Raw genomic sequence first — 23,808 nt, 5'->3', positions numbered from 1 at the left:
CACCACAGCTCAGGGGTTCAGTCCCTGCATTGTCATGTAGAGTCTTCTGTGTGACCACAGGCCAGTCACCTACCCTCTCTGAGCCTTAATTTCTTCAAATGCAGAATGGGGACAGGACCAAGCCACTTTGCAGTGTTGTGAAAGGCTGAGAGGATGGGGCCAGGCACATGGGGACCGAGACTCAGGTCCTCTCAGAAAGGAAAAACCGAAGGCTCAGGACCTCCCCACTACCACCGGACACGTCCTCTGGGCCAGCGCGCAGGGCTCAGGTCAAGCTGCCTGCCCTTAAGGGGGAACTCAGCTCTGGGGCTGGGGGACAAATGCAGGAAGGCAGTGGTGACACGGTGAAAGACAGTCCTGGTGTGCTTTTTAGTCTTCCGGGGAAAGAGCACTTCATTTGGCCTAGTAAGGCCAGGGTGCCTCCCTGGAGAAGGTGACCTCCGGGCTGGCTTCTGTAGGATGCAGGTTTGTAAGCCGTTACCGCAGGTTCTGTGCACGGAACCTTTCATGGAGAAATGCAGGATGTTGTGTGTATTCATGTTTTAAATAGTTTTGGGGTTTTTTATTTACAATTTTTATTCACTTATTTGAGAGATAGAGTGTGCAAGAGAGAGGCCATGAGTGGGAGGGGCAGAGAGAGACGGAGAAGCAGACTCCCTGCTGGGCAGGGAGCCGGACGCAGGACTCGATCCCAGGACCCCAGGATCATGACCGGAGCCGAAGGCAGACGCTTCACCGACCGAGCCGCCCGGGCGCCCCCACCCCCAGGCCACGGAGTCAGGTATGTACTGAGCACAAGGGCAACGATGTTAAACAGGCCTAGTCTTTCTACACATCCGAGAAGCGAGTATGGAGAAAGTGATTCAGAGAAGCCCTCATCAGACACAAGATGACGCTCTCCTGGCCACGCCCAGCTGCTCCCTGCTTCCTTCCAGAACCAGATGAACCGGCCGTCTTGGAAACGTCCCCCCGGCCCCCGTCCACCCCCTCCCCCCAGCAGGGACTGTTAAATCAGGCCACAGAATCGCTGTGACTGCCTTGGTCCTGAGAGGACCCGGGTCTAATGAGGTAGTAAGAAGAAAATTCACCGAGGTCTGGGCCATACCGGCGGGCCAGCAGGCACCGGAGTACGGAGCAGGGCAGAGCGGCACGGCGACGTCTGCTCTGCCCTCGTTCCTCGGGGCCCCTTGTGCTGACTCTGACACAGAGAATAAGCAGACCGGGACAGGGGTCACGGAACAGGGTTTCAAGGTCACCCAACCCCTAGGCCAGTCGGGGCAGCTCAGGCCCATGCACCAAGGGGCTGAGGCGTTCCACGAGGGCAGAGTGCGGCGAGCAGGGCGCTGGGCGGCCCGTCTCGCCGGCTGTGGCCAGCTGTCTCCGCACCGAGAATGAGAGGAAGGCCCTAAGAGCCTGGTTACCGGGCAGGGTTTGGACGGACGGCCTTCACCCCAGCCTGTCCTGTAGCCAGCTCTGGAAGGGCCGCTGGTCTAGACCACAGGGGCAGGATGGAGGGGCCAGGGCTCCAGGACTGCCTCCCCTGCCCCTGGGCCACACATACAGACACGGTGACTTTGAGGGCAGGATGGCCAGCCCTGAATTTCTGAGCAACCCACAGAGACACAGCTGAGACCCAGACCCTCCCCAGACCCTGGCCCAAAATAAGGCAGTACACAGCCCGGCGGGGTGAGGGAAGGTTTCCTAAATCACTCTTTGGCAAGTCCTATGCTCCCTCCAAGTGCCCTGTAGCTCCCCCAGGAAGCCCTCCCAGGCTCTGGCCCGACCCCAGTGGATACCCGCTCCCTCCCGCCCCAGACAGCTTCTGGAATGAGGAGAGTAGGTCCGCGGGGGCCCATCACACAGACCCGATCAAACCGCAGTTCTGCCCTTTCGCAGGTGTGTGCGGGTGCCCTCGCCTCTCGGAGCCAGTCCCGGGTCCAAAGGGGAGGTCTGGGACGCATCTGCAGGGCTCCAAGTGGGAACAGACCCCGCGTGGGCTCCGCGGATGCTGGCGTCACGCCTTCCACTCAGCCAGGCCCTACGGCCGGGGGCGCCTCCCAGAGCCCACATGAGGATGGAGAACCTGTGCGCAGGGCTTGGGGCCCCCCGTGCCGCCAAGGACACCTGGCCGGGGCCACATGTGCCTGGCCTGCTGTCGGCACTCCTGTCGGTCGTACAAACGGACGCCGGAACAGCCACACGGAAGGCAGCCTTGCCGAAAGAGGGCTGTGGCGGGGGTCACCGCCTCAGCAGCCCAGAGCCGGGGCCCTGAGTTCTGGGAGGCGCCCTCAAGCGGGGACACCACAGGGAAAGGGGACACCTGCGTAGCACCCAGGACTCCCCAGACCCCCAGCCCCCTCCACCAGCCTCCTCCCGCCATGGGCCTAGGGACTGTGGCCTCCCAGGCTGGCCCAGGGCAGCGTCCGCCAATGCCTCTGCCCGGGGGTGGGGGGTGTTTCCTTCAACCTCCTTCAGGCTGTGGGGCCGCCAGGGTCCTCCCCGCGGGCCAGGGGGGCCGGGGAGGCTGCCCACTCCAGAGGGCGCAGGTGTTCTTTGTTTTCAGCTGGGCTGTTCCTGCACCGTCTAGTTCCAAACTTGTCCCTGTGGAAGAGCGGTCCTTTGGGGCGAACAGCCGATGTCCCCAAACCCGGCGCCTCCCGACCCAACACGGACGCCCCCACGCGTGCAGGTGTCTGTGAGACACCGAACTTTTACACCAGCGGCTTGAACGCCTGTGAACTCGGGACAGTTTTCAAACAAGCTTTCCATGCAGCGGGGAGAGGCAGACAGGCAAGGACGGCGGTGGGGGGTGGGCTGCCACTCAGATGAGGGCCCCAGTCGGGCGCAGCGACTGCTCCCATTCCCTGCGGGCAAGGGGGAACGGGCAGCAGGCCGGTCCCCGCCCCCGCGCACCCCGCCTCCCGCCTCCCTCTGCGGAGACAAGGAAGACCCCTGCTGCGAGGCGACGGCCCCGCGCCCTTGAAGGAGCAGCGGCGGGGACGCTCCTTCTATACATCACGCATCTTAAAAACCTATCCCGACGTTGCTAACGTGACGCGTTTAAAGCTGCGGAGTCATTGTGCGATTCAGTAGAGACGCAGCTGTACGCTCAGAGACAGATTATATCCCCCGCCGTGCCACAGTCACATTTGTTTAAGCCCGAAAGTCACTCTGACTCCCAGGGAAGTGACAGGAGTGCTAAGCCACGGGCTCCCCGATCCTAGCGCCGTGGAGCCTTCGAGCTCGAAGGGACCCAGCTCCGTCAGCTGCTGCGTTCCCTTCAGACGTGGGGAAACTGAGGCCCTACGGAGGACGTGACACGCCCCGAGCAAGACAGAACATCGCCTTTGCTGTTTCTCAGGGTCCAGTAAGCAGATGCTTGCCGGCACGGCCCGAGTGAGAGGCGTTGTGTCACCGGGTGACCGAGGTCCCTTGAAAGGATGGGGACCATTACGGAGCAAAACCAGAGCCCACGTCGCAAAGCCCCAGTGTCCGGGGCCCATACTGCAGGGAAGAAGCCCAAGGCGACGTGCCCGTGATCTCTCTGAGCTCCCGCTGCAGGGAGCTCCCGGCGACCCTCCTAGACACGAGCCCCCACGAGTCGGGGCACTGCTGCCTCCCCGCGCAGCTGAGGGACCAGGCACCTTCCACACAGTTCTGCCCCTCACAGCCTGACATCCGGCACCGTGGGCTTTGGCACCCCGTCCCTGCCCCCCGCCCCCCAGCACCTCCAAGTAGGGCTGCTGAGCAGAGCTGGGGTGACTATGACCCACCCAAGCCCCCTGGCCTAATGAGGGGCAAGAAACCCTTTCATCCCTTCCTAGCTCCAAACACAGAAGGGGTGTAGGTTCCAAATCCCCAAGCGGCCGTGTCAAATGCCGGGAGAAGACCCCGAGATCACAGCCCCCCACGCAACAGAAGCCAGCAGAGGGGGCTGGGAAGAGAGAGCTGCGTGCTTCTCCTCCCCGCTCCGCGGTCAGGGACGGTGCCCCGGGAGCTTGAAATGGGCCATTTAAACAGCAATATTTCGTGTTAATTTTTTCAACCAGCTGCTCTATTATTTGATTATACATTATTCAGTGATCTCCAAAGTGAGCTTAGAGCACTGGAGAACAAAACATTAGTCCAGCATCGCCCACTCAAACGTGGGGAGGGCCCCGCACGCATTCCTGGAACCATGTTCTGGATCTCAGACCTGTGCCGCCCACACGGGGGCCACCAGCCACACGTGGCTGTGAGCTCACAGGCGTGGCCCAGTGGACGGGGCTGTGCCGTCGGCATCAAGGACGCACCACACTGGGCTCTGTGCCATGGGGGAGAAGGCAAGTTACCGCATCAGTGATCGGAAACGCAGGCTTCCACGCTGAGCTCCTACCGATTCTGGATAGACAGGAAAATAAAAACACATTCTTACACTTAATTTCACCTACTTCTGTTTCTACTGGAAACCCTACAACTGCACACGTGGCTCGTGTTCCTTGTTCCCCGAAAGGCACTGCCACGGCCATTTGGGAACTGGGGGAAAAGCCACAATTTCGGTGAAACGGGTGGACAAGAAACACCACCTTCGCCTGCGGGCTCTGTGTGCCCACTGGGCGCTGTGGCCCCCACAGTGTCCCTGGTGGTCCCCCGAAGCCAATCCTGATGCCTACGGGTGACACGAAGGGAAACTGAGGCACAGAGGTGGCAACTTGTCAAAGACCACGTGAGCGGGAGGTGACAGAGCCCAGGCCGCGCCCGACGGGCTGGGCTTTTTGCTGCTTCAGACATAAGACGTGGTGGCAGCAGGATGGACAGAGTGCCCTGCACGGCCGACATACCTGCTCTGAGGGGCCCTTCTCAGAAGGGGTTTCCGCTGTGGAGTGGTGTCCTATAGGCTGCGGACACTGGGGGACACTGGGGACAGCGGAGGCTCTAGACAACCCCAGTAAGAACGACCCCTCTAAAGGGTATTCCAAAAGGGCCCCAGGGGAGACCCACGTGACCCCACCCTCCTGGGGTCCTAGGGGACAGGGGGTGGGTCTCATCCCCCTCTGTTTCCAGCTCCTGACCCCAAGCTGACACACAGGAAGGGCTTCGTGTCCCGCTGGTCACTGAACAGATACGTGATCTACTCAGGGAAAGCATCCAGGGTGCCACCCACACGTGGCGGTCCCTCGCCGGAGCCCCAGAACCACACCAGCTTCCCTGCGCAGGGAGGCAGGGGCAGTGTCCAACCCCCTCAAACAGCTGCGTGTCTGAGGTCTGGGCAACCGGCAGGGCCCTCAGGAGCACAAGGTGATCATCGCTTCGGACCCCTGGCCGTGCACCCACGGCAAAGAAGTAGCCGGCCGCCCTGGACGGCCCCGTGCGCTCCCCACCAACGCCAGGCATCGGATCCGAGCCGGGGCCCCAGTCCAGCCTCAAAGACCCGCAGCCGCCGCCTCTGCCCGGCAGGGCCGGGGAAGAAATGGCATGTCTGTGTGCGTCTTGTAAATTGCCATAATGGATAAATCCCAATCCCGAGCCCACGGAGAACAGACGCGAGGAAATCATGCTTTTCAGTGAAAGGAGAAGGGGGAGAAAAGCATGAAAAATTGATTAAACTGGAACCACTGGGACCAAACCGTGAGTTAAAGACTCAAATTCATCCCCCTTCCCTGTAATTTAGGATTTGCGTCGGCAAGAACCACAGTCACAGGGAACTCCTTGGCGAAGGAGACGCACTCTTCAGGTCACGGAAAACGCTACTGGCTCGCGCCCCCTGGCCTGGGCTCTCCATGGGAGCGGAGTCACATCCCGTGTCTGGTTCTGGGGGTCGGTCACGTGGCTAACAGGGACCCCAGGGCCACCGTGGGACTCGGGGCACAGGAACACGACACTGCCAGAGTGAGGCAGGGATCCCTGCATGGCCATGGAGGGGAGGCTCCCTTGGCCGGTCAGAAGACGTATTTCGCACCTGGTCTGGGTTGCCCGAGGCCAGCGTGACCCTGTCCTCCTGGAGCCCCTGGTCTGTGCTGACCACGGAGGGACATTTCCAGAGGGCGCAGACCCTCAGCCTCACGCTGGTGTCTTAGGAGAAAGGGCAGCTGAGGACCCCACCCTCGGCACCGGACGGGGGCTCTCAGGCTCTGGACCTTAGTCCCTGTCTGTGAAACAGGGACCCCACAGAGCAGACCTCACCAAGAGACAGTGGGGCGTATCTCAGCAGACGAGGTTTCAGCGGCACCGGGGCCCACAGAGGCCCCATCACTGTCATTACTGTGGGACTTGCTGTCACGCCGTGTGCGTGAGGGGCGTGCTGCTAGGGGCTGGACGGTGGGGGGCATGGAAAAGACACGGGTCTGACCTCAGAACCTGCCCGTCTTCGGAAGACACACATTTCACCACCTAATCTCGGCGCACCCCACGTGCAGCCCAAAGGCCAAATGGGGTTGTGGGTGCCCTTCGGGGTCAGGGGTGGTACAAGAGGCTTCCCAAGTTGGGGGGTACCTAGGCCCAGATGGGGCAGAGGAGAAGGCCTTCAAGGCAGGAAACACCAGGAAGAGAGGCCAAGAGGCCCTTCCACACCGAGCCCAGCAAGCGAGGGGCAGCTGCAGCAGCGGGGGAGACGGTGGGATGGGCTGGGCCTCCCCCTGGGGTCCTCCTTCCAGTGGGCCTCCGAGCCTCCATTTCCCCACCCTGTACAAGGTTGGGGGAGCAGCCTCTCATTCAGGCCCTCTCCCCAAGAGGCCCCTTTCTCGACAGCCACGTCCCTCCGTGATTCCTGGGGCTGGTCAGGGCGAACAGGCAGGGGTGCTCCAGGACCCGGACACAACTCAAGAGGAACCCACGTGTCTCCTTCAGGGCACTCTCCGGACCTCGCACCTGCATGGGTGCTCTGAGGAGCCCCACACATCACAGCGGGGTCATCCCAGGGCCCTGGGGCCAGCCCGGTGTCAGGAAGGTGGACTGGGGGCAGCCGCTCCCACCGGATGGCAAGGTGCCTGATTCACAGACTCCCCTGAGATCGGGCCGCCAGCTCGGTGCTGACATGTTGAGTTTTGGATGACTCAGACTGTTGACACAGCCGGGGATCCTGCCCCACATCCCGGAGGCAGTCCCGGGTGGAGGGCAGGCGTTAAGCACAGAAAACACTCTGGGCTGACGAGCTGAACACCAGCTCTTCCTGGGTCTCGTTCCAGGCTGTGCTGCAGGATGAGGGGGACAGGCACAGTAAGTCCTCCTGGAAGGTCTGGAACAAGGCCACGTCTGCTGTCAAATGGGAACGACGGGTCTAGTTGGCAGGAAGCTGGGAAGGGCAGGGGGCCAGCCGGGTCAGGAGCCCCCGGGCACCACCCAACACCCGGGACAGGCCCATCACTTCCCGAGCCTTCTCGCCTGCAGAAAATGGGGGTTCCTCACCTCCCCCACCCACAGCCCCTCCTCCCAGAAGCTGCCCGGGGCCTTTCTCTGAGCCGCAGCCGCAGGACTCCACCCCCGGCCACAGCGGACCCCGCAGAGCCGGACGACCTCTTCAAGAGCCACGGCCCCGAGCTTCTCATTGGTTCCTGGGGGCTCCGGGACCCTGAGGCAAAACAGCAGGAGGGTGGCTGGGCCTGCGCTGCGGGAGCATGGCACACGGCGACATGAGTGTGGGGTCCTGGAGACGGGGGGATGCCCCCCATGGCCTCAGGTGGCCTGGTCTCAGCTCCTCGCCCACCCTGCTGGGCCACGAGACCCCCCGAACCCACAAACTGCCTCTGCTTGTAGCCTGAGCTCCAGAAGCCTCTGCCTCTGGAAACCCCAGCTCGCCCCACCCCCAGCAGATGCTGGGGAACCTTCCAGAACATGGAGGAAGGCGTGAAGTGAAGGAACACTCATCCCCCTGAGCTCTCATGGAGCCGGGGGCACCCGTGCCACCATCAGCCGCATGGAAGGCCCCGGCGGGACAGCAGGGCGGCTCTGCCTGGAGGGGGCCGCGATGCCCCTGTCCCCGTCCCCACGCGGTCCCGCGGGTTCCTTACTCCGCCAGCTCCTCCAGGCTGCGGTACACGTCGTCGTCGTTCTCCGCCGTCTCCTCCGAGGGGAAGGGCCTGTGGAGACAGGAGAGGGCGGTGAGCAGGTGTGCGTGCCCCAGTCGGGCACCCGGCCCGAGCGCCCCATGGCCTTGCTGGCCCATGAGGAACTGGGTCGGGGACGGCAGGAAGCTTTTGCGCTGAGACTCTCCTGCCTCTGCACGTTGGGGGAATTCCTGAAACAGGGATGTGGGCTCCCAGGACACCCCATGGTTCGCACAGGCCGGGGGGGGCTGCTAGCTCCACGCACCAGAGGACAGGACACAGGAGGGCACTCTGGCAGGGACCACAGAACTCCAGGCGCACCCACCCTCCACCCCCGAGGGCAGTGGCCGAGTGCGGGAGGCTGCCACATGCCGAGCACACGCTGGGGCTTCTGAGAAGGCTGGCGCTCCCCAGCCATCCTGCCCACCAGCCCACTGGGGCCCGTCTCGGGGTCAGAGCATGTCCTGAAAAGCGCTGGGAACTTCTGTCAGGGGCTGCCTTCCCAAAGGACCGGTCTCCCCTCTGGAAAGGGAGCCATGGGGGGAAGGGGCCCCAGACGGAGCCTGGCCAGTCCCAGTACTGTCCACTGGATGCCCGCACAGATGTTCCCTAGCTCCTGGGTCATCCCCACAGGTAAGCCATCCCCTGAGGCCACACCATGGCCCCCCAGCCCCTGTCACATTTCCCTCCCTCAGCCTCGTGCCCCAGGAGCGATCCCTTTACCTCCCCTGTCCTCTCTCCCAGGCCCCCTCCTCTCTGGCCTATGAAACGACATCCAACCCCTCCTCCCAACAATGAAACTGCTCCCGACAAGGGTGACAGTGACCTCGGCACTATTGAATCCTAAGGCTGACGTCACACGTGGTGAACTCCTGAGGGACAAGCAACAGACGTCCTGGGGGTGGGGGGAGATGCAGCTCAGAATCCAGGGGAACCGAGTCTGCTCCTCGTACCTAACACCCTCGTTCAGGGCCACGAGCCCCTTGAGAATGGAGCCGCAAACCCAGTGCGTGTCCGTCACGGCCAATGACAGACGACCATGAGCGAGGCCCGAGCAGGACAGGGAGGGGCCGCCCCCAAGATGAGACAGGGACACACAGGGTAGGGGTGGCCTTGCCCCTGCCCCTGCCCCCGTCTCGGGCCCCGGCCCCTCTGCCCCATCTGTTCCCCAAGGCCCAGCTTCCTTCAAGATTCCATTCACTCCCACCTCATGGCAGAAGACCTGACCAGGTTCTCGGCCTAGGTCCACGTCCACCCAGTGCGGAGCCTGGCACTGAAGGCAGAGACAGACGGAGGAACAGACGGACAAAGGGGTGGATGACAGATGGCTGTCTGGAAGGGACAGTGGTTGATCTGTGGGTCAACGGACACATGAAGGAGATGGGGGGGTGGACGGAAGAGTGGCCAGGAGGTCAGGGAGTGGGCGGGCAGACGGATGGATGTCACACAGTCTCAAGCTGTCATCCACAAATGGCAGGCCTGAGTCAGATACGGGGAAGCACCTTCAAGAGGGGCTCCGAGAACCCACACGGAGGTATTCGAGTCTCCCCTACGTTGTGACTTTACAACTCAGACCCTGGTTTGGCACCGGGGACGGCGGTTTGCACAAGGGCACCGCACGGGGCTCCGTCCGCGCTCTGTCTTGAAGCCCGAGGGGTCACACTGCAGCAAGGACTGGCTCCATCCTCCGGCCGCAGGTACCGCGGATCATGCAGACCCCCCTGTGCCGCATCCACCCCCACCCCCCCACCGGGCGCGACAAGAAAGGCCCACGTTCCCGGCGGAGGTGATGTGCTCTTGAAGGGGAGGGGAGGAGGAAGAAGCAGAGCGAAACGGTCTGCACGGACACGACCACAGGTTAAACACCAGAGCGGGGCCCCCAGGTGCCCCCACAGCAGGATGGGCTCCTCTTGTCCCATCAGACCCTCCCCGAGCGAGCGCTTCCTGGAGCCCAGCTCCTGGGAAGCCCGGTTTCCCACCTGGAGCGCCGAGGTTATGAAGGGGGTGTCCGGGCCGGAAGCAGAGAAACGTGAGGCAGGGTCTACTCCCCCCAGCAACGCCCCGCCCCGGGGCAGCGCGAGACGTCCGCACCGCTGCTCCTCAAGGAGCCCCCCCAAACCCCACCTTCCCCCATCAAGGACCACTTCCGCATCCAGCGGCTGAGGCCGGCACGGCCTATCGGCACCGGACGCCTGCAGTCCCAGCACCGGGGGCACGAGGAGTCACCAGCTAGAGGAAGGGGACCTGAAAACAGGGCACCCTGAGGGCGTGTCCGAGCCTAAACCCGACGGGAGAACAGATGAGAGCCCGACTCCTGGTTCCAAACCTCATGTGCTCTCCCTCATGCACTCACTGCGATTTACCGGCACCTGCTCTGAGCGGCCCTCGGGGCCGCCGTGGTCATTGCTTCAGGGAGAAGCTCTGGGATCCAGAAATCAGGCTCTGGGCCTCGTCCTCAGGACTTCTTCGAGAATCTGCTAAGAAACTACGGCCTTGGAAAGTGCCCACGTGGGCAACTGTGCCTACAGGGACAGGGGGCAGGACGCATGGCCTGGAAAGGGGGTGGACCAGACGCTCGGGGTCCTGGAGCTGAAGGTGGAGATCTCGGGTCCACGCAGGGTGGACTCCCAGAGCCCGGCCATATGGGGCAGGTCAGGGTGTGCTTTCTTGGAAGACCCTGAGCATGGGTCCCCAGGGCCCTTTCCCCAGGTTCCTCCGCCCCCGAGAAGGAAGCCCCCAGGCACAAGGCTGGTGTGTATCTCATCCCCGAGCTGTGCCAGCAGATGGCCCTACCCAGGACCAGACCGCTGCCCCCTGCTCGAGCCCCCCATGCCCTGGAAATGGAGCACTGGCCAGAAGCCAAAACACAGACCCCACAACCTCCGTCACCTTCATTTTAGGGGAGGCCTTATGGGGAGAGCTAAGAACTAGGATCCGGGTTCGAATCCAGACTCACGATGTGGCCCTATGTGGCATGCTCCCTCTCTGTCTCAGTTTCCCCAACTGTAGAAGGGCAGCAGTAGTCGCTTGAGATTACATGAGGTAACGCAGTGAGCCTCGGGACTCAGGTCCTCTGCCAGCGAGCGTCGCGACTGTGACAGCACCAGTCGCCCTCCCTGCCCCCTGGGTGGCCCGCCCCAAGAGCCCACCCGCCCAGTCCAGAGCTCAGACACAGGCTGTCCCTAGGGTCCCCACGGCCTTTTGGATGACAGCTCCAGGTGCTGAGTCCTGGAGCCAGGCCTGCAGGCAGCCCCTCACCCGGGGCAGAGTCAGCACCACCACGAGGGTCTCCAGCCCACCCACGGAGCTCTCCCTCCCCGCACCTCGGAAGAACATCCAGCAGAAGCAAGAGTCCCTACTCCAGAAGGTAAGACCGCTTCGGGTCAGTGCTCGGCTCCGGCACCGGCATTTAAGATCACTGAGCCCCGCCCAGCAAGTACAGGACACAGCGTTCATTTTCCCACGTTCTCTGGGTGCTCAGATGAAAGGGACCCAGGGTCTGAGACACAGCCTCACGGCGTCCGGAAGAAAGCTGGAATTCCGACTCACAGATCGCTCCCTGCAAGTGACCTCTGGGGTCCATGTTGACAGGCAGAGTCACAGATGGCTCTGGTCCCCCTTGGTCGGCCTGGTGTGTACGAGAGACGGGTGGGGGACAGTGGCCTGGGTTCCCATCCTGGAGAGTGAAACGGGCCCAAGGCCCCCAGAGAGCAGACTGGGCCCCAGAGGCGTGGGGGTCCCCAGCACCTGAGACCGCCCTGCAGGGAAGCACAGCCGTCCAGGCTGCCTGGGATTAGTGAGTCTCTTGGAACACAGGAACTTCGGTGCCGGCCACCTAGTCCCACAGGTGGGGGACCACAGCGCTGGCCCTACCAGAGGGGTTCTGGGCAGCTCACTTCTCTGGCCAGGCCTCAGTTTCCTATTCTGAAACTGGCCTCAGAACAAGGTACGGTGGGGCTGTGGGAGGGCCTGGGACAGGACACCATCAGATCAGGGTCAACCTCATCTCCCCAGGTGTGTCCAGGTGTGCCCAGGGGCCGGGGAGAAGGAAGAGGTCAGCATGGGGGCAGGTAGGGGGCATCAGTCTGCCAGGGGACGGGCAGCCAGGCCAACTGGATAGGCACAGCCAGCAGAGCGGCCTGGCGGACCCGGCGGGCCCGTTTCTTATTGACGGAGTCACCGGGCGCCGCCCGCTAGTCGGCTGGAGGCCACGAAGCACCAGGGTTTCCTTATCAAAACGGCTCTCCTGCCAAACAGCCTCCACTGTCAAAACAGGCCCACGGATCTCAAGTCTTCCCCCAGCCCGTCGCCCTGCCCGGTGTGCACAGGCCATTGCGTCGGGGGCAACACCAACAGGCACACCCCCCACGCCCGCACCCGGCTTAGGCTGCACCCCGTGTTGGAGAGGAGGGCGACCCGCACCCCACACGAAGGCCGCACAGGGCTGAAGAGCACAGGGACCCAGAGAGGCGCGGAGAGCAGGAGGAAAGGCTCGGGGCAGAAGGACAGTCCAGTCCCAGAGAAATCAGGAGGGCTTCTCAGAGGAGGTGGTTGGGGGGAGCCGACCTGGAGAGCAAAGTCCAATGCTCAGTGCAGAGCTCCGGCCTCCTATCAGTGGGGGTCGGACCTGGCCGACGGTTCCCAGCCCGAGAGCTTGCCAAAGGTGCTCCCGAGCCTCAGTTAACTCATCTGTAAAATGGGGATTAACCCCTGCGGCAGGGGCGTTCTGAGAAGCTGCGTGGGCCACGGTACCCATGGGACCTGGCGCAGACGACAGTGGAGGCCACGGGCAACAGGGACGTGGTCATCAGTGGAGGGCCGGAGACGCAGCTGGGCCAGAGGGACACGTCCGTGCCCGTGGGGACGTGCAGCTTCCGTGTGGCTGGGCCGGGCCGGGGCAAGAGGCCATGGGGGCTGCGGCTGGGGAGCGGGGGGCACAGGTGGGCCGGCCCAGGCACTAACCACAAGGATCTACCGTTTGTTTGTTTTTCTAAAGATTCACTTATTTGAGAGCGAAGGAGCAGGGCCGGGGGCAGGGCACCAGGGAGGCAGAGGGCGAGAGGAGGAAAGAATCCCACACAGACTCCTCACTGCGCAGAGCCTGACACAGGGCTCGATCCCACCACCTTGAGACGTGACCTGAGCTGAAACCGAGGGTCGGACACTGAACCCACTGAGCCAGCCAGCCGCCCCGTTACAGGATCTTAAACCAAAGTCAGCACAGAGGCAGGAGAGTCTCTGTGTCTCCATGCAGTGGGGGCTTGGAGGGGGACATCAAGGTGAAGCCACCACCGGGGCAGGCTCAGCAGATGTGTGGGCGAGGGGGAGGGGTGAGCGGCCCCAAGGCAACGTGGGGGAGCAGGTAAGAGCTCCCGCCAGCAGAGAGGAAGCCCGAGTGACCCCTAGGCCCAGCCGGGCTGCTTCTGTCCTTGCTTCCAAAACCCTAGCCAGGCCGAGGAAGACACTCTGACCTCAGGGCCGAGAAAGAATGGTGGGCTCGGCGCCCCCATGCCACTTCTCAGCAGCCCAGAAGCCCAGCGTATTTTTTATTTTCCGGCCCACTTCTTGGAAGGGCAGCAGTGAGGAGCGGAGAGGCCTGTGGGTCAGCAGGGCCCAGCCCCCGCGGTCACCCTGCTGTTTCCCTCCCGTGCCCCGGTGAGGCAGGAAATCCCCGTGGCCCACCATGGCCTTGCCCAGACGGAATGCTCTGGCCACGTCCACCAGGGCACGGGAGATGCTGCAGAACCCGCCACGGCCACAGCCACCCCTGCACAGCCCGACGGAACACCAAAGCCTCTCCCTGCACAGGAAGTTTCCAAACAGGGCACCGAGGGGCCAGAGCCCCCAGACATCTAACCTTGGCTGGGGGGCCAGTGTCCGAGCTCGGACACGCTGGGCCAGGAGAGGCTCTCAGGGTGGAGAGAGGAAGAAGGCCACACGAGAGAGGCCCCAGAGCCCGCTGGCCCCGGGCCCGAAGCCGGATTCTCTCCCGGCACTGCGGGCGTCTTTTCCGCACAGACTGCCAACTCCCGCAGCAGGAGCTCAGACTGAAGTCCGCACCCCACGGAACACTCCAGCTGCTGCTGGAAATCGAGACCATTCCCTCTTCTTTCCCACACCCGGGGCTCCCTGAAATGACCCTCTGGGCCCAGCGCAGGCCTGAGATGGCAGAGCGGAGCCCAAGCCTCCCGACCCCACTCCGCTCCTGAATCACACAGCCCAGTGGCCCATCGGAGCCCGTGGCGGACACTCCAGGGCAAGCGGGGTCAGAAAGAAACGGAAATGCTCACTGGCCGCGCTGAGTGTTGCTGGCCGGCTCCGGAAAAACAAGTCAACGTGTGAGCAAAGCAGATCTTCTGAGTAGACACATGGAAGCCGAGAGACCAGCTGGGAACCCGACTGGTGGCCGGCGTGACCACCAAGTCGCTGTGTGGCCTCAGACAAGATGCCACCCCTCTCTGGGCCATCATTCTCTCATCTCTAAGAACAAATCATGGTGCGGGGGGGACACTGGGGTGACACAGAGCCAGAGGCATTCTTCTGTCCCCCCACGTCCTGCCTGTCTCCTGGGAAGTGTCACCCGGGTGCCCCAAATCACCACGTCCTAAGAAGGCCAGGGACCCTGCCCTCGGTGGATCTCCCATGGCAGAGAGGCCAAGTCCTGCCCCTAACGGCCCCTCCGCGTGGCCAGCGGCACAAATCAGTGTAGGGGCTCTTTCCAGCAGGACGAGAACGGATCGCACCCCAGGGGAAGCCCAATCTGTGGGCTCCACTTCGAAAAGCAGCTCAACTTCCTGGCGAGCTCGGGCTGCCCCTCCATCACGACACCTGCTGTCCAGAGGCGGGGTGGGGCCCGGGGTGGCCCGGTTGAGTCTCCACCTGCTGGCCGGCAGTCTGGGGTGGGGGACACACTTGCCCCACCCGGCTGAAAGGACAGAAGTGCCACCTAAGCCCCCTCCACCACATTTGGAAACGAGGGGCTCAGGAGCCTCAGGAGGAGAAGGAGGAGGGGGGCATCCTCAAGCTCCCAGCTGGCGGGGACAACCGCCCACGAGATGGGCGCCACCATCTCATCACAGATGACGACTGTGGCCCAGAGACGTGAAGGAAGCTGTCCTGGGAGACCAGCCAGAAGGGGCAGAGCTGCGCTTGAACCAGGACTGCCCCCAAGAGGGGCCACAGAGTGGAAGAAACCCGGGCAGGAGCAAGCCTGGGTCCCCGACCTGCGTGCAGGCACCCGGCCACTTCGTGGACAGCAGCCCGAGGGACAGACCCACCACAGGGCCTGGCGCACCACTCCCTGCACTCCAACCCCGTCACCCTCCATCCCTATAGCCCGGACACCACAGCAGGGTCCCTCACTGGTCCTGGCCGGAGGGCTCTGGACACAATCTCAGAGGCCACACCGCCGGCGAAATCCCCCAGGGCTCCCTGCACACTCTGAGCGGCACAGAGACACCCCGCCCCCACGCCGCTGCCTTGCCCACCCCTCCCCACGTGGCTCTTCTACTGTCCCAGCCCCTCTCCTTCCCACAGGAAGCCAAGTGCATTCCCTCCCAGATCCTCTGCCCAGGCCTCCTGGGCCCCAGACCTGCCACCGCTCCCTCCTTGGGGGTTAGCCAGGTCCAACATCACCTCCTCTGCACGGTGCACGGACCCCGGCATCTGGGTGCCCCCCCGCCCCCCACCCTGTGCCCCTGTCGCTCCACCCTCGGACTTGTCCCCCTAGAGCGTGGGACTCAGGAAGGCAGCACACAGTGGTGACAGGACGGGGGGAGCTGCAGACAGCCACGTCCCGGGAGGGCTGTCCCGGGCCCAAGTGAGGACAAGGACAGCCTGCAGCTCTCCCAGCGCATACCACAGGGCGTGGCATGGCCACTGCGGAGCGGAACTGGGCAGCAGCCCTTCCGAGGGTGCCACTACCCACTCTGAAGGTGCCCCTGGGTGGGGAGATGGGTGTGGACTGGGGATCCAGGCAGGCCATTGCCTGACTTGGAGTCTGTCGGGCCGAGGGCCCAGAGAAGTGTCAGGGCTGGGCTCCAGGCCTCAGCTTTAAAGAGACCACCAGTGCCTCAATGTTGTCCTCCCGGGAGGGGCCGCAGCTGGACACCATTCTGTCCCAAGCCTGCTCTAGCTCTGCCGGCCAGATTCCCACACCACAGCGACGTCCAGCGCCCCGGGAGTGCTCAAGGAGGGGAGAGTGCAGGACAGGAATTCACCAAATGGCAGAACACACAGCCTTCTGCGGTCACCAAGCCCGCTGGGGACCGGAAACAAAGCCAGCCGGGCACCCCTGCCCCGAGCAGCACAGCAGCAGGGAGGGCCAGAGCCCCGGGGCTAGGTCGGGGTGCAGGGCTGTCAAGGTCTCTCACCAGTGACCCCAAAGTAGGTCTGCCCCCAGGATCAGCCCTGCCAGGAGCCGAGGCTGATGGGGCTGAGTCAGGGCCAGGCCCAGGGCCAGGCCCAGGTCCCGGGACCCCCCACTGTGCTAATCCCACCTGCGGGCCGTGGGGATGGAGTCGCAGCGGCACCGCTGACCAGCTGGCCATGGGGATGGAGTCGCAGCGGCACCGCTGACCAGCTGCGAGACCGGGGCCTCCACGTCCTCCCTGCCGAGAGGGGCCCCCCGGGGTGAGGCAGGCCTTCGGATCGCTGACCCACGGGCAGCCACGATGTGGGGGACGGGCACCAGGGCTGGGAGGGGGCCTGCCCAGGACCCAGAGCCACACACTACGACCGGACACATCTTGGGATAGTGAGAGAAATGGCGAGTCCCCCGAGTCAACCGGAGTCTCTTCATGAAAGGTCCAAAGCAACAATGACCACGCAGAGCCCCACGTGAGATGCCGTAGGCCTGACTCGACAGGAGCAGCAGGGCCAGCGTGGGAGCAGGGCCAGGTTGGGAGCGAGCAGGATGGTCTGGGCCCTGCACTAGCCCGCGGGGTTGGGGGTGTCCAAAATAACTAAAACTTAAATAAATGAATAAAAGGGGCGCCTGGGTGGCTCAGTGGGTTAAGCCTCTGCCTTCGGCTCAGGTCATGGTCCCAGGGTCCTGGGATCGAGCCCCGCATCGGGCTCCCTGCTCAGCGGGGAGCCTGCTTCCCCCTCTCTCTCTCTGCCTCTCTGCCTGCTTGTGATCTCTGTCTGTCAAATAAATAAATAAAATCTTTTAAAAAATAAATAAATAAATGAATGAATAAAAACATAAGAGGAAAAGATCAGAACAAACAGGAACCAGGCAAGTCCAGGGAAGACGGGTCAGTTCCAAGACCCCTCTCTCTCCCGTCCAAACACTGCTGCGAGTTGGCCAAAAGGGAGGCCACGTGGGACGAGCCGCAGGAGCGCGGCTGTGTGCGATGCGGCCAGGTGAGGGCAACAGGACAGGCTCCCGGTTCAGCTACCCCAGGCCCTGGTCTCGCGACCTCCAGCGAGCCCCTCAGCCTCTGCGCCTCAGTCTCCTCCTCTGTGAAAGGGGGACAGCAGTCCCACTCCTGCTGGACAGTCCCCAGTCCTGTTGGACACTGAGCATCCTGGCTTCACTGACCAGTAGAGTCTACAGGGACCAGCCCACGCGCTGCCGTGTGCACCACCTGCCATGACGGCCACTCTGTTCCCACAGGAGGCTGCCCGCCAGCCTGGCTCCGGAAGCAGGTGGTGTGGAGCAGCAGGAACAGGTCACACACGCTCGCTGCTGGGAGGCACCAGGACATGGGCTGTCCATCACCGCCGCAGAACCCGGTCCATCCCGACCAGTCCCAAGGACAGGTGAGAGCCACAGTGAGAAGGGCAGTGCGGTGACATGTGGAGTGACGTGTGGCAGAAACGGTCACTTTGACTACTAGAAGCCCTCCGCCCGTGGTGAGAGGCGCCGCCTCAGACTTCTGAGTGCGCTGGCCTTGCACGTCTCTGGACATGCCCAAAGCCCCAGGAAACCTTTTGCAAAAGCGCAACAGTGACTCTTGCCCTGTTTCTGACTCATCTGCCTGGCACGGGGCCATCCCCACTGCTGGGAGCCGAGCTCCAGGCTGCAGACGGCACAGCTGACCTCGGGCCGCAGCCTGTTAACGACAGTCCCCGCCCCAGGCCGCACCCGCAACGTCACCACCGCACCAGGACACCACGCAGCTCCATGGGCAAGCAGAATGACCCCACCGCCCTTCCGCACACGGGTAGGTCCTGCCGCATGACATCGCTTGCTGCTCCGTCTCTGAAAACGAGCCGATACCGTCGCACAGCTGCCCTGATCAATTTTTCATGGTGGTGTCTGCTGAAGAGGCAGGCTGTTACTGTTTCGCGCGTCTCCGCGTGGAGCCATCGTCACTCCCCCGAGGGTGGGACAGGAGTTGACAGGTCTCTGGACCCAGGACGTGTGGGCGTGCTCACTGCCCCCAACAACGAATGCTCTGGGGACAGGGCACCAGTGGAGGAGGAGCCACAATCCCTGGAAGCCCACCCTCCCATCCCTGTTGACCGGCGGGGGTCTCTGAACCCCAAGACCCCCACTGCCGGCAGGTCTCTGTGGCAGCGGCTGCAGGAGGACAGGGCTTGGGCTCATGGGGACGTTGACCGGCTTCTGGGAAGGGCAGCATCACAGCCCCACACACCAGGCATGCTGGAGGGAGGCCCCCCCCTCTAGCCCCTGTCCCGGAGCCCGCTGCCCAGCCGCACAGCCCACGCTAAGGTCCTGGGGCTGCTGGTGACCAAGTACCACCAACCAGGTGGCTTAAACCGGCAGAAATTCAGGCTCTCAGTGTAAGAGGCCAGAAGTCCTAATCGAAGTACAGGCAGGGCCACTCAAGGCTCTAGGGAGGTGGGCCTCCTGCCCGTCCCGGCTCCTGGGGACCCCAGCAGTGTCCCTGAGCTATGGCTGCGTGCCTCCAGCCTCTGCTTCCATGGTCCCACTGCCCCCCCTCTGCCCGGGTCTCTCCTCCCTGGGTCGTCTTACATTAAGGTCCTCGGGTTTTCCCCAGTGAGCCCCATTCACAGGTCTGGGGTGCATGTTCCTAAAGCCACGTTCAGCCTATACCCCCTCGCCCCGGGCTCGCCTTCGAAGACATCCTCAGGCCCCACCAGAGAACCACCTCGCGGGGCTGCTCTGGCCCTGGGCCCTCACTGAGCCCTCTGACCGTCAGTAACCGGGGACCTCCCTTTCAGAGGCCGGGAGGCAGGCCCAGGGCTAAGGCACCTGCTGAAGGTCGTACCAGCAGCCCACACTTGAGCGCAGCTGGCCGGCCCCTCACTCTGTGCCGCTGGGGCTCGGGTCGCGTTCCCCACTCACCCGCCCTGCCCTGGGTCCTGTGTCCATCTCCCCACCTACAGGCAGAAGCCCTCTGGGCCTCAGTTTACCCACACGTAGGAGGAGGGACGAAGGGCCGAGCGAAGGGTCTGAAATCCAGCCCAGGGGCCTCGTGAGTCTGCAAGGATCACGGTGAACGTGCCAAGTCCCAGCCCCCCTTGTCTCCCATCCCACCGCCTGGCACAGGCAGGTCCCCACCCGGGAGGCCACTCGTGCTCCGGGGGCTTCCGTCATGCAGCGATTCTCCCGTCTGGGCACCAGGGACATCTGTCAGCGAGGACAGGCCAGTGTGGGCACTGGTGACAGCTCCCCTGTCATGATTCTGAACTCGGGCACCCGAGCGGCCCCAGGAAGGCCCAGGGGGGCGGGGGTGATGCTCGTGAGCCACAAATTGGAGCAGATGCTCGTGCTTAGATGCTCGCTGTCCCGACATCTTCTCCGAGCACCTCAAACACAGCGGTGACCTGGGCTCCCTGAGGCGTGGGCGCCACGGAGCTCACCCACAGGCAGAGCCCACACGTCCTCCATCAATCGGGAAGCGGGAAACGCATACACCACCTTCAGCCCACTCAGCCCTCCAGGTGGGCGCCGGCAGACCCCCGCTGGCAGGAGAGGAAACCGGGGCACGGAGAGACGCCCCCTCCCCTACCGTGTGTCGGGGCCTGTGCTGAGAACTTCACGGAGCTTCTCTGAGGCTTCACAGCAGCCGGGGAGGGAGTCCCAGCTGTGACCCTGCTTTTCCAAAGAGGCCACAGACGCTCTTTGGAAAGGAAACTGACCCGGCGTCCCACCACCACGCAGGTCGGCGGGGTCACGCCTCCGTCCGCCCCCTCCCCAGCGTGGAACCCAGCTGAGTGCCTGGGCTGCACTGGGGAGCAGACGGGGCCTCCCGTTCTCACTGCCAGACCTTGACCAGGCCAGAGGCCGTGAGCTTCCCCGCGCCACACGGAGACCAACCACCCCACACTCGTGTGAAACATGCAGAGGGAGGACAGACAGAAGGACAGAAGGGTGGGTGGCAAGACGGATAAGCGGATGGATAGACAGATGGACAAGATGTGTAGACAGACAGGGGGGCGGCGGCAGGTGGGGGCAGGACAGACACACGGACAGATGGAAATACAAGCAGAAAGATGATAGATGCAGGGACGGGAGGACGGAAGGGAGAAGGGAAGCACAGACAGGTGGGCGGGGGGGTGAGAACAAGGATGGGTAAGCGTAGAGATGACAGATCGACGGACAGAGGGACAGATGGGTGGATGGACGGGGGCAGAGGGACAGATGGGTGGGTGGAGAGCTGACCGGCAGGGGCTGGAGGGTGGGGAAGGGGAACACGGAGGCCGTGAGAGCAGCCAGGTGAGCGTCCTCTGTGGGCAGGTGCAGGCACCAGCGCCAACCTGACCCCCGACACACGGGAGCGGAGCAGGGACAGGCAGCCACACTCGGTCTTTTTAAAGGCCCTGCCGGCCATTCGCGGCCCTCCTGCCGGGCAGCCCTCCTGCTCCCTCTGACCAACTCCAGCACGACTCAGCTCCCCACTGCCCCGGCACAAAACAGCCCAGTTAACGCATTTTCAACCACTACGGGTCTCTCCAGCTTCGGTGGCGGAGACGAGCGCAGGCGAGCGTTCCTCAAGAGTTGGGCTCAGTGGCAGGGGAAGGATGAGAGGAGCCCCCCACTGGCGTCTGTGTGCAGACAGACGGACTCGCTGTACGTCAGCTGGACGCATGCCCCAGGCGCTCCCCCTGCCAGGCCCCATTCACGGACAGCGGCTGCGGCTCACCTGCAGGGGACACTCGGGTGTCCCGGGGAAGGACAGTGTAGGCCCTGGACAACGGGAAAGGTTCAGAGCCTCGGGCCCCCACTCGAGAGCTCTGTTTTGGTGGCCAGCGTGGACAGGACATGGCCATGGTGCCCCCCAGTTCAGTGTCTGGTTCTCCCTCCGCCCCAGGAGTGGGTCACGGTCACAAGTGGGGGCGGGAGGCTGGATGGAGCCACAGGACGTCCCTTCCCAGGAGGCGCGTGCTCAGAAGCAGGAGGAGCAAGGGTCATGTTGTCAGGTGAATGGAGGAGGCCCCCACGGTGCTGGTGCTGCCCTGTCCCCTGCCCTGGGGGCCCCTTCCGCTTGGAGGCAGGGTCTGTGTCCCACACACCTGCAGGGCCAGGGTGGGAAAGGACCAGCCAAGCAGAGCCACACCCACAGGAGAGCTCCCTCACTCCGGGCCTGGCCCACACAACACAGGCCCCCTTCGCTCCACCTAGCACCCCCCCACTCCCCCCCAGCAACATCCCTGTCACCAGCCCAGCAGCCACTGGCTCTCAGATCTTTAAACCAGAAGGTCCCTCCCTTCCCCCTGCGCTCGCTCTCTCCCCCAACACTTCCCAGGCAGGATGGCCACACTCCCTCCCTCCACCCCTGCCTTCAGCACAAGGAGGGCCATCCCTTCTAGAAACTTCACAGGAGCCCTGGGGGGAGGGTCTGGGACACTGTGGGCGCCCACTGTGCCAGCGGGCATGAGGTTGGCGTTCAGATTCAGCCGTTGGCACACGGACGTATAAGCTATCAGGATGCGGAATCGGGCTTGCGAGGAAAGTGATGCAGGGACCACGCCAGCCACAGGCGCACGCACACCAGAGGACACGGCTGGCTCTGCCCACGCCTGGAGGCCCCAGCAGGAGCCGCGGCAGATGTGGGGAGAGCAAACAGCCAAGACGGTGGGAGTGAGGGACAGCCAGGCCTGGGCTCTGCGCCTGACACGGCCGCCGTCACCCCTGAGCCGACACCTGACTGGGCAAGCTGGATGGAGCCGCCCTGTGCAGCCGGGACACCTGGCGATGGCCAGACACAACCACGACACCCAACAGCCCACGGGTGACCCCGTCCGAGCCCCTCCCAGAAGGAATCTCAAGTCTCCCAGTGACACCCCGGCAGCCCACGAGGCCGGCCCCATCGTCATCAGGGAAGGAAGAGGGACACGGGCTCTCCACCAAGTGGCCAGTCACCAGGTGGGACGATTAAAACCATCTTGCTGGCAGAATGAGCTAATAAGCACATGAAAACAGCCACTTTCCGCCCAAACTGCTCACGCACAGTCCAGTTCCCTGTATTAACCCGGGGGCGCCGGACGGGAAAGGGACGTGGGCAGGAGGGGCCCGCGGGGGGAGCCGGGAGCTGTGAGAGCCGTGGCTGGCGTCCGCAAACACAGGACGCCTCGAGGAGCGGCCGGGGCTTCAGGGCAGGACGGGACCTTTACTTGGGGACAGCTCTGTGAGGATCGAGGGAAATCGCGCTTCCCTCCCCAGAAACGCAGAGAGCAGCGGATCCCCCGCTCCCACGAGACCCCTTCAGGCAGCACAGCCGACCTCCTGCCAAGGCGGCTTTGCCTCTGGCTTCACCCACGAGAGCATCTGGGCCAAAGGCTCACTCCCTGTCCCCCCGCGCCCAGAAGACCCAGGAGTGTGTCCTCCACAGCCCGGGACAAGACGGGGGATGTTTCTCTTCAGTTCCAGGTGCTTTCCTGGGCTCAGATTTGGATCAGGTGCGTCTGACGTCCTGAGCATTCACTTTAAACTGAATAAGGATATTCCCTCTGCTGGGGGGGGGGGGTCCCGTCGCTCCCACCCCTGCCCCCACCCCACCCCCCACCCTGCAGCCTGCCCACAGCCCCCCCCACCTCTCAGACTGGAGGAAAAGACCAAGCCTGAGGATGCCCAGGCACCCCAACAGCAGAGTTTTGGGGCGACAACAGTAAACAGGAGGCAGCAGGCTGGGGGTGCCCCCGTGGCCAGTCACAGCAGCCTCTGCCCCGCTCTGAGCCGCCCTCCAGGAGACAGCCACCCCGGCGAGGCGAGCATCCCCACCTCCGTGCAACCGTCGTCCATGCAGTGGACACCGGGATGGGACCCAGCCTCTGGCGCCCGGGCGCGTCCACAACACTGGGGATCTGTGGGCTTGTGTGGGTAGAAAATTATCAAAATGTCAGAAGGCAGCCCAGAGAACTGAGCTCAGGTTTGCAAACAAACACGAAGGTTCACCACAGCGCGAGTCCCCATCGCCAAAGGGTGCAAGTGGCCCAGCGTCCGCCCGACGGGTGGAAACCCCACACAGGGGTCTCTATCCCGCGCCACAGCCGGGAAGAACCTGGAAAACGCGCCACTGCGGGAAGGGAGCAGGTCGCGAGAGGCTGTGCGGCGCGCGATGATGTTCACACGAAATGACGCCCTCGGCCATCCACAGAGCTGAGTGCCCGACCCCAGGGGAGGCACGGGGGAGGGTGCCGGTGCTTATGAGGGACGCGGTTTCCTTCTGGATGTGAGAATGTTCTGGAACCAGACAGGTGGTGGGCACACAGCACGGAGAAAGTGCTAAATGCCACTGAACCGTACGCACTAAGACAGTTACTGTTATGTCACGTGAGTTTTTCTTCACACGGTAAAAAGGACAGCGGCCCAGGATGGGGGAGCCACGACCCGGCAAGGACCCGGTGCCCC

The 23,808-nt window shown here is 63.5% G+C and overlaps 1 protein-coding gene across 4 annotated transcripts in view; it reads right to left on the bottom strand.

Annotated features, from left to right (window-relative positions):
• Nucleotides 1-23,808, bottom strand: part of LOC111146429 (vav guanine nucleotide exchange factor 2) — a 161,131-nt gene that overhangs the window by 49,300 nt on the left and 88,023 nt on the right. For all 4 annotated transcript variants that reach the window (XM_022501979.1, XM_022501978.1, XM_022501980.1 and 1 more), the window contains exon 4: nt 7,986-8,054. In XM_022501979.1, coding sequence (XP_022357687.1) covers nt 7,986-8,054 — 69 coding nt within the window. The remainder of the gene's footprint in view (nt 1-7,985; nt 8,055-23,808) is intronic.

This window comes from Enhydra lutris, unplaced genomic scaffold, assembly GCF_002288905.1.
Source record: "Enhydra lutris kenyoni isolate GAN:26980312 unplaced genomic scaffold, ASM228890v2 scaffoldscaffold13, whole genome shotgun sequence".
Lineage (NCBI taxonomy): Eukaryota > Metazoa > Chordata > Mammalia > Carnivora > Mustelidae > Enhydra > Enhydra lutris.
This window is presented reverse-complemented; position numbering and strand designations above follow the sequence as displayed.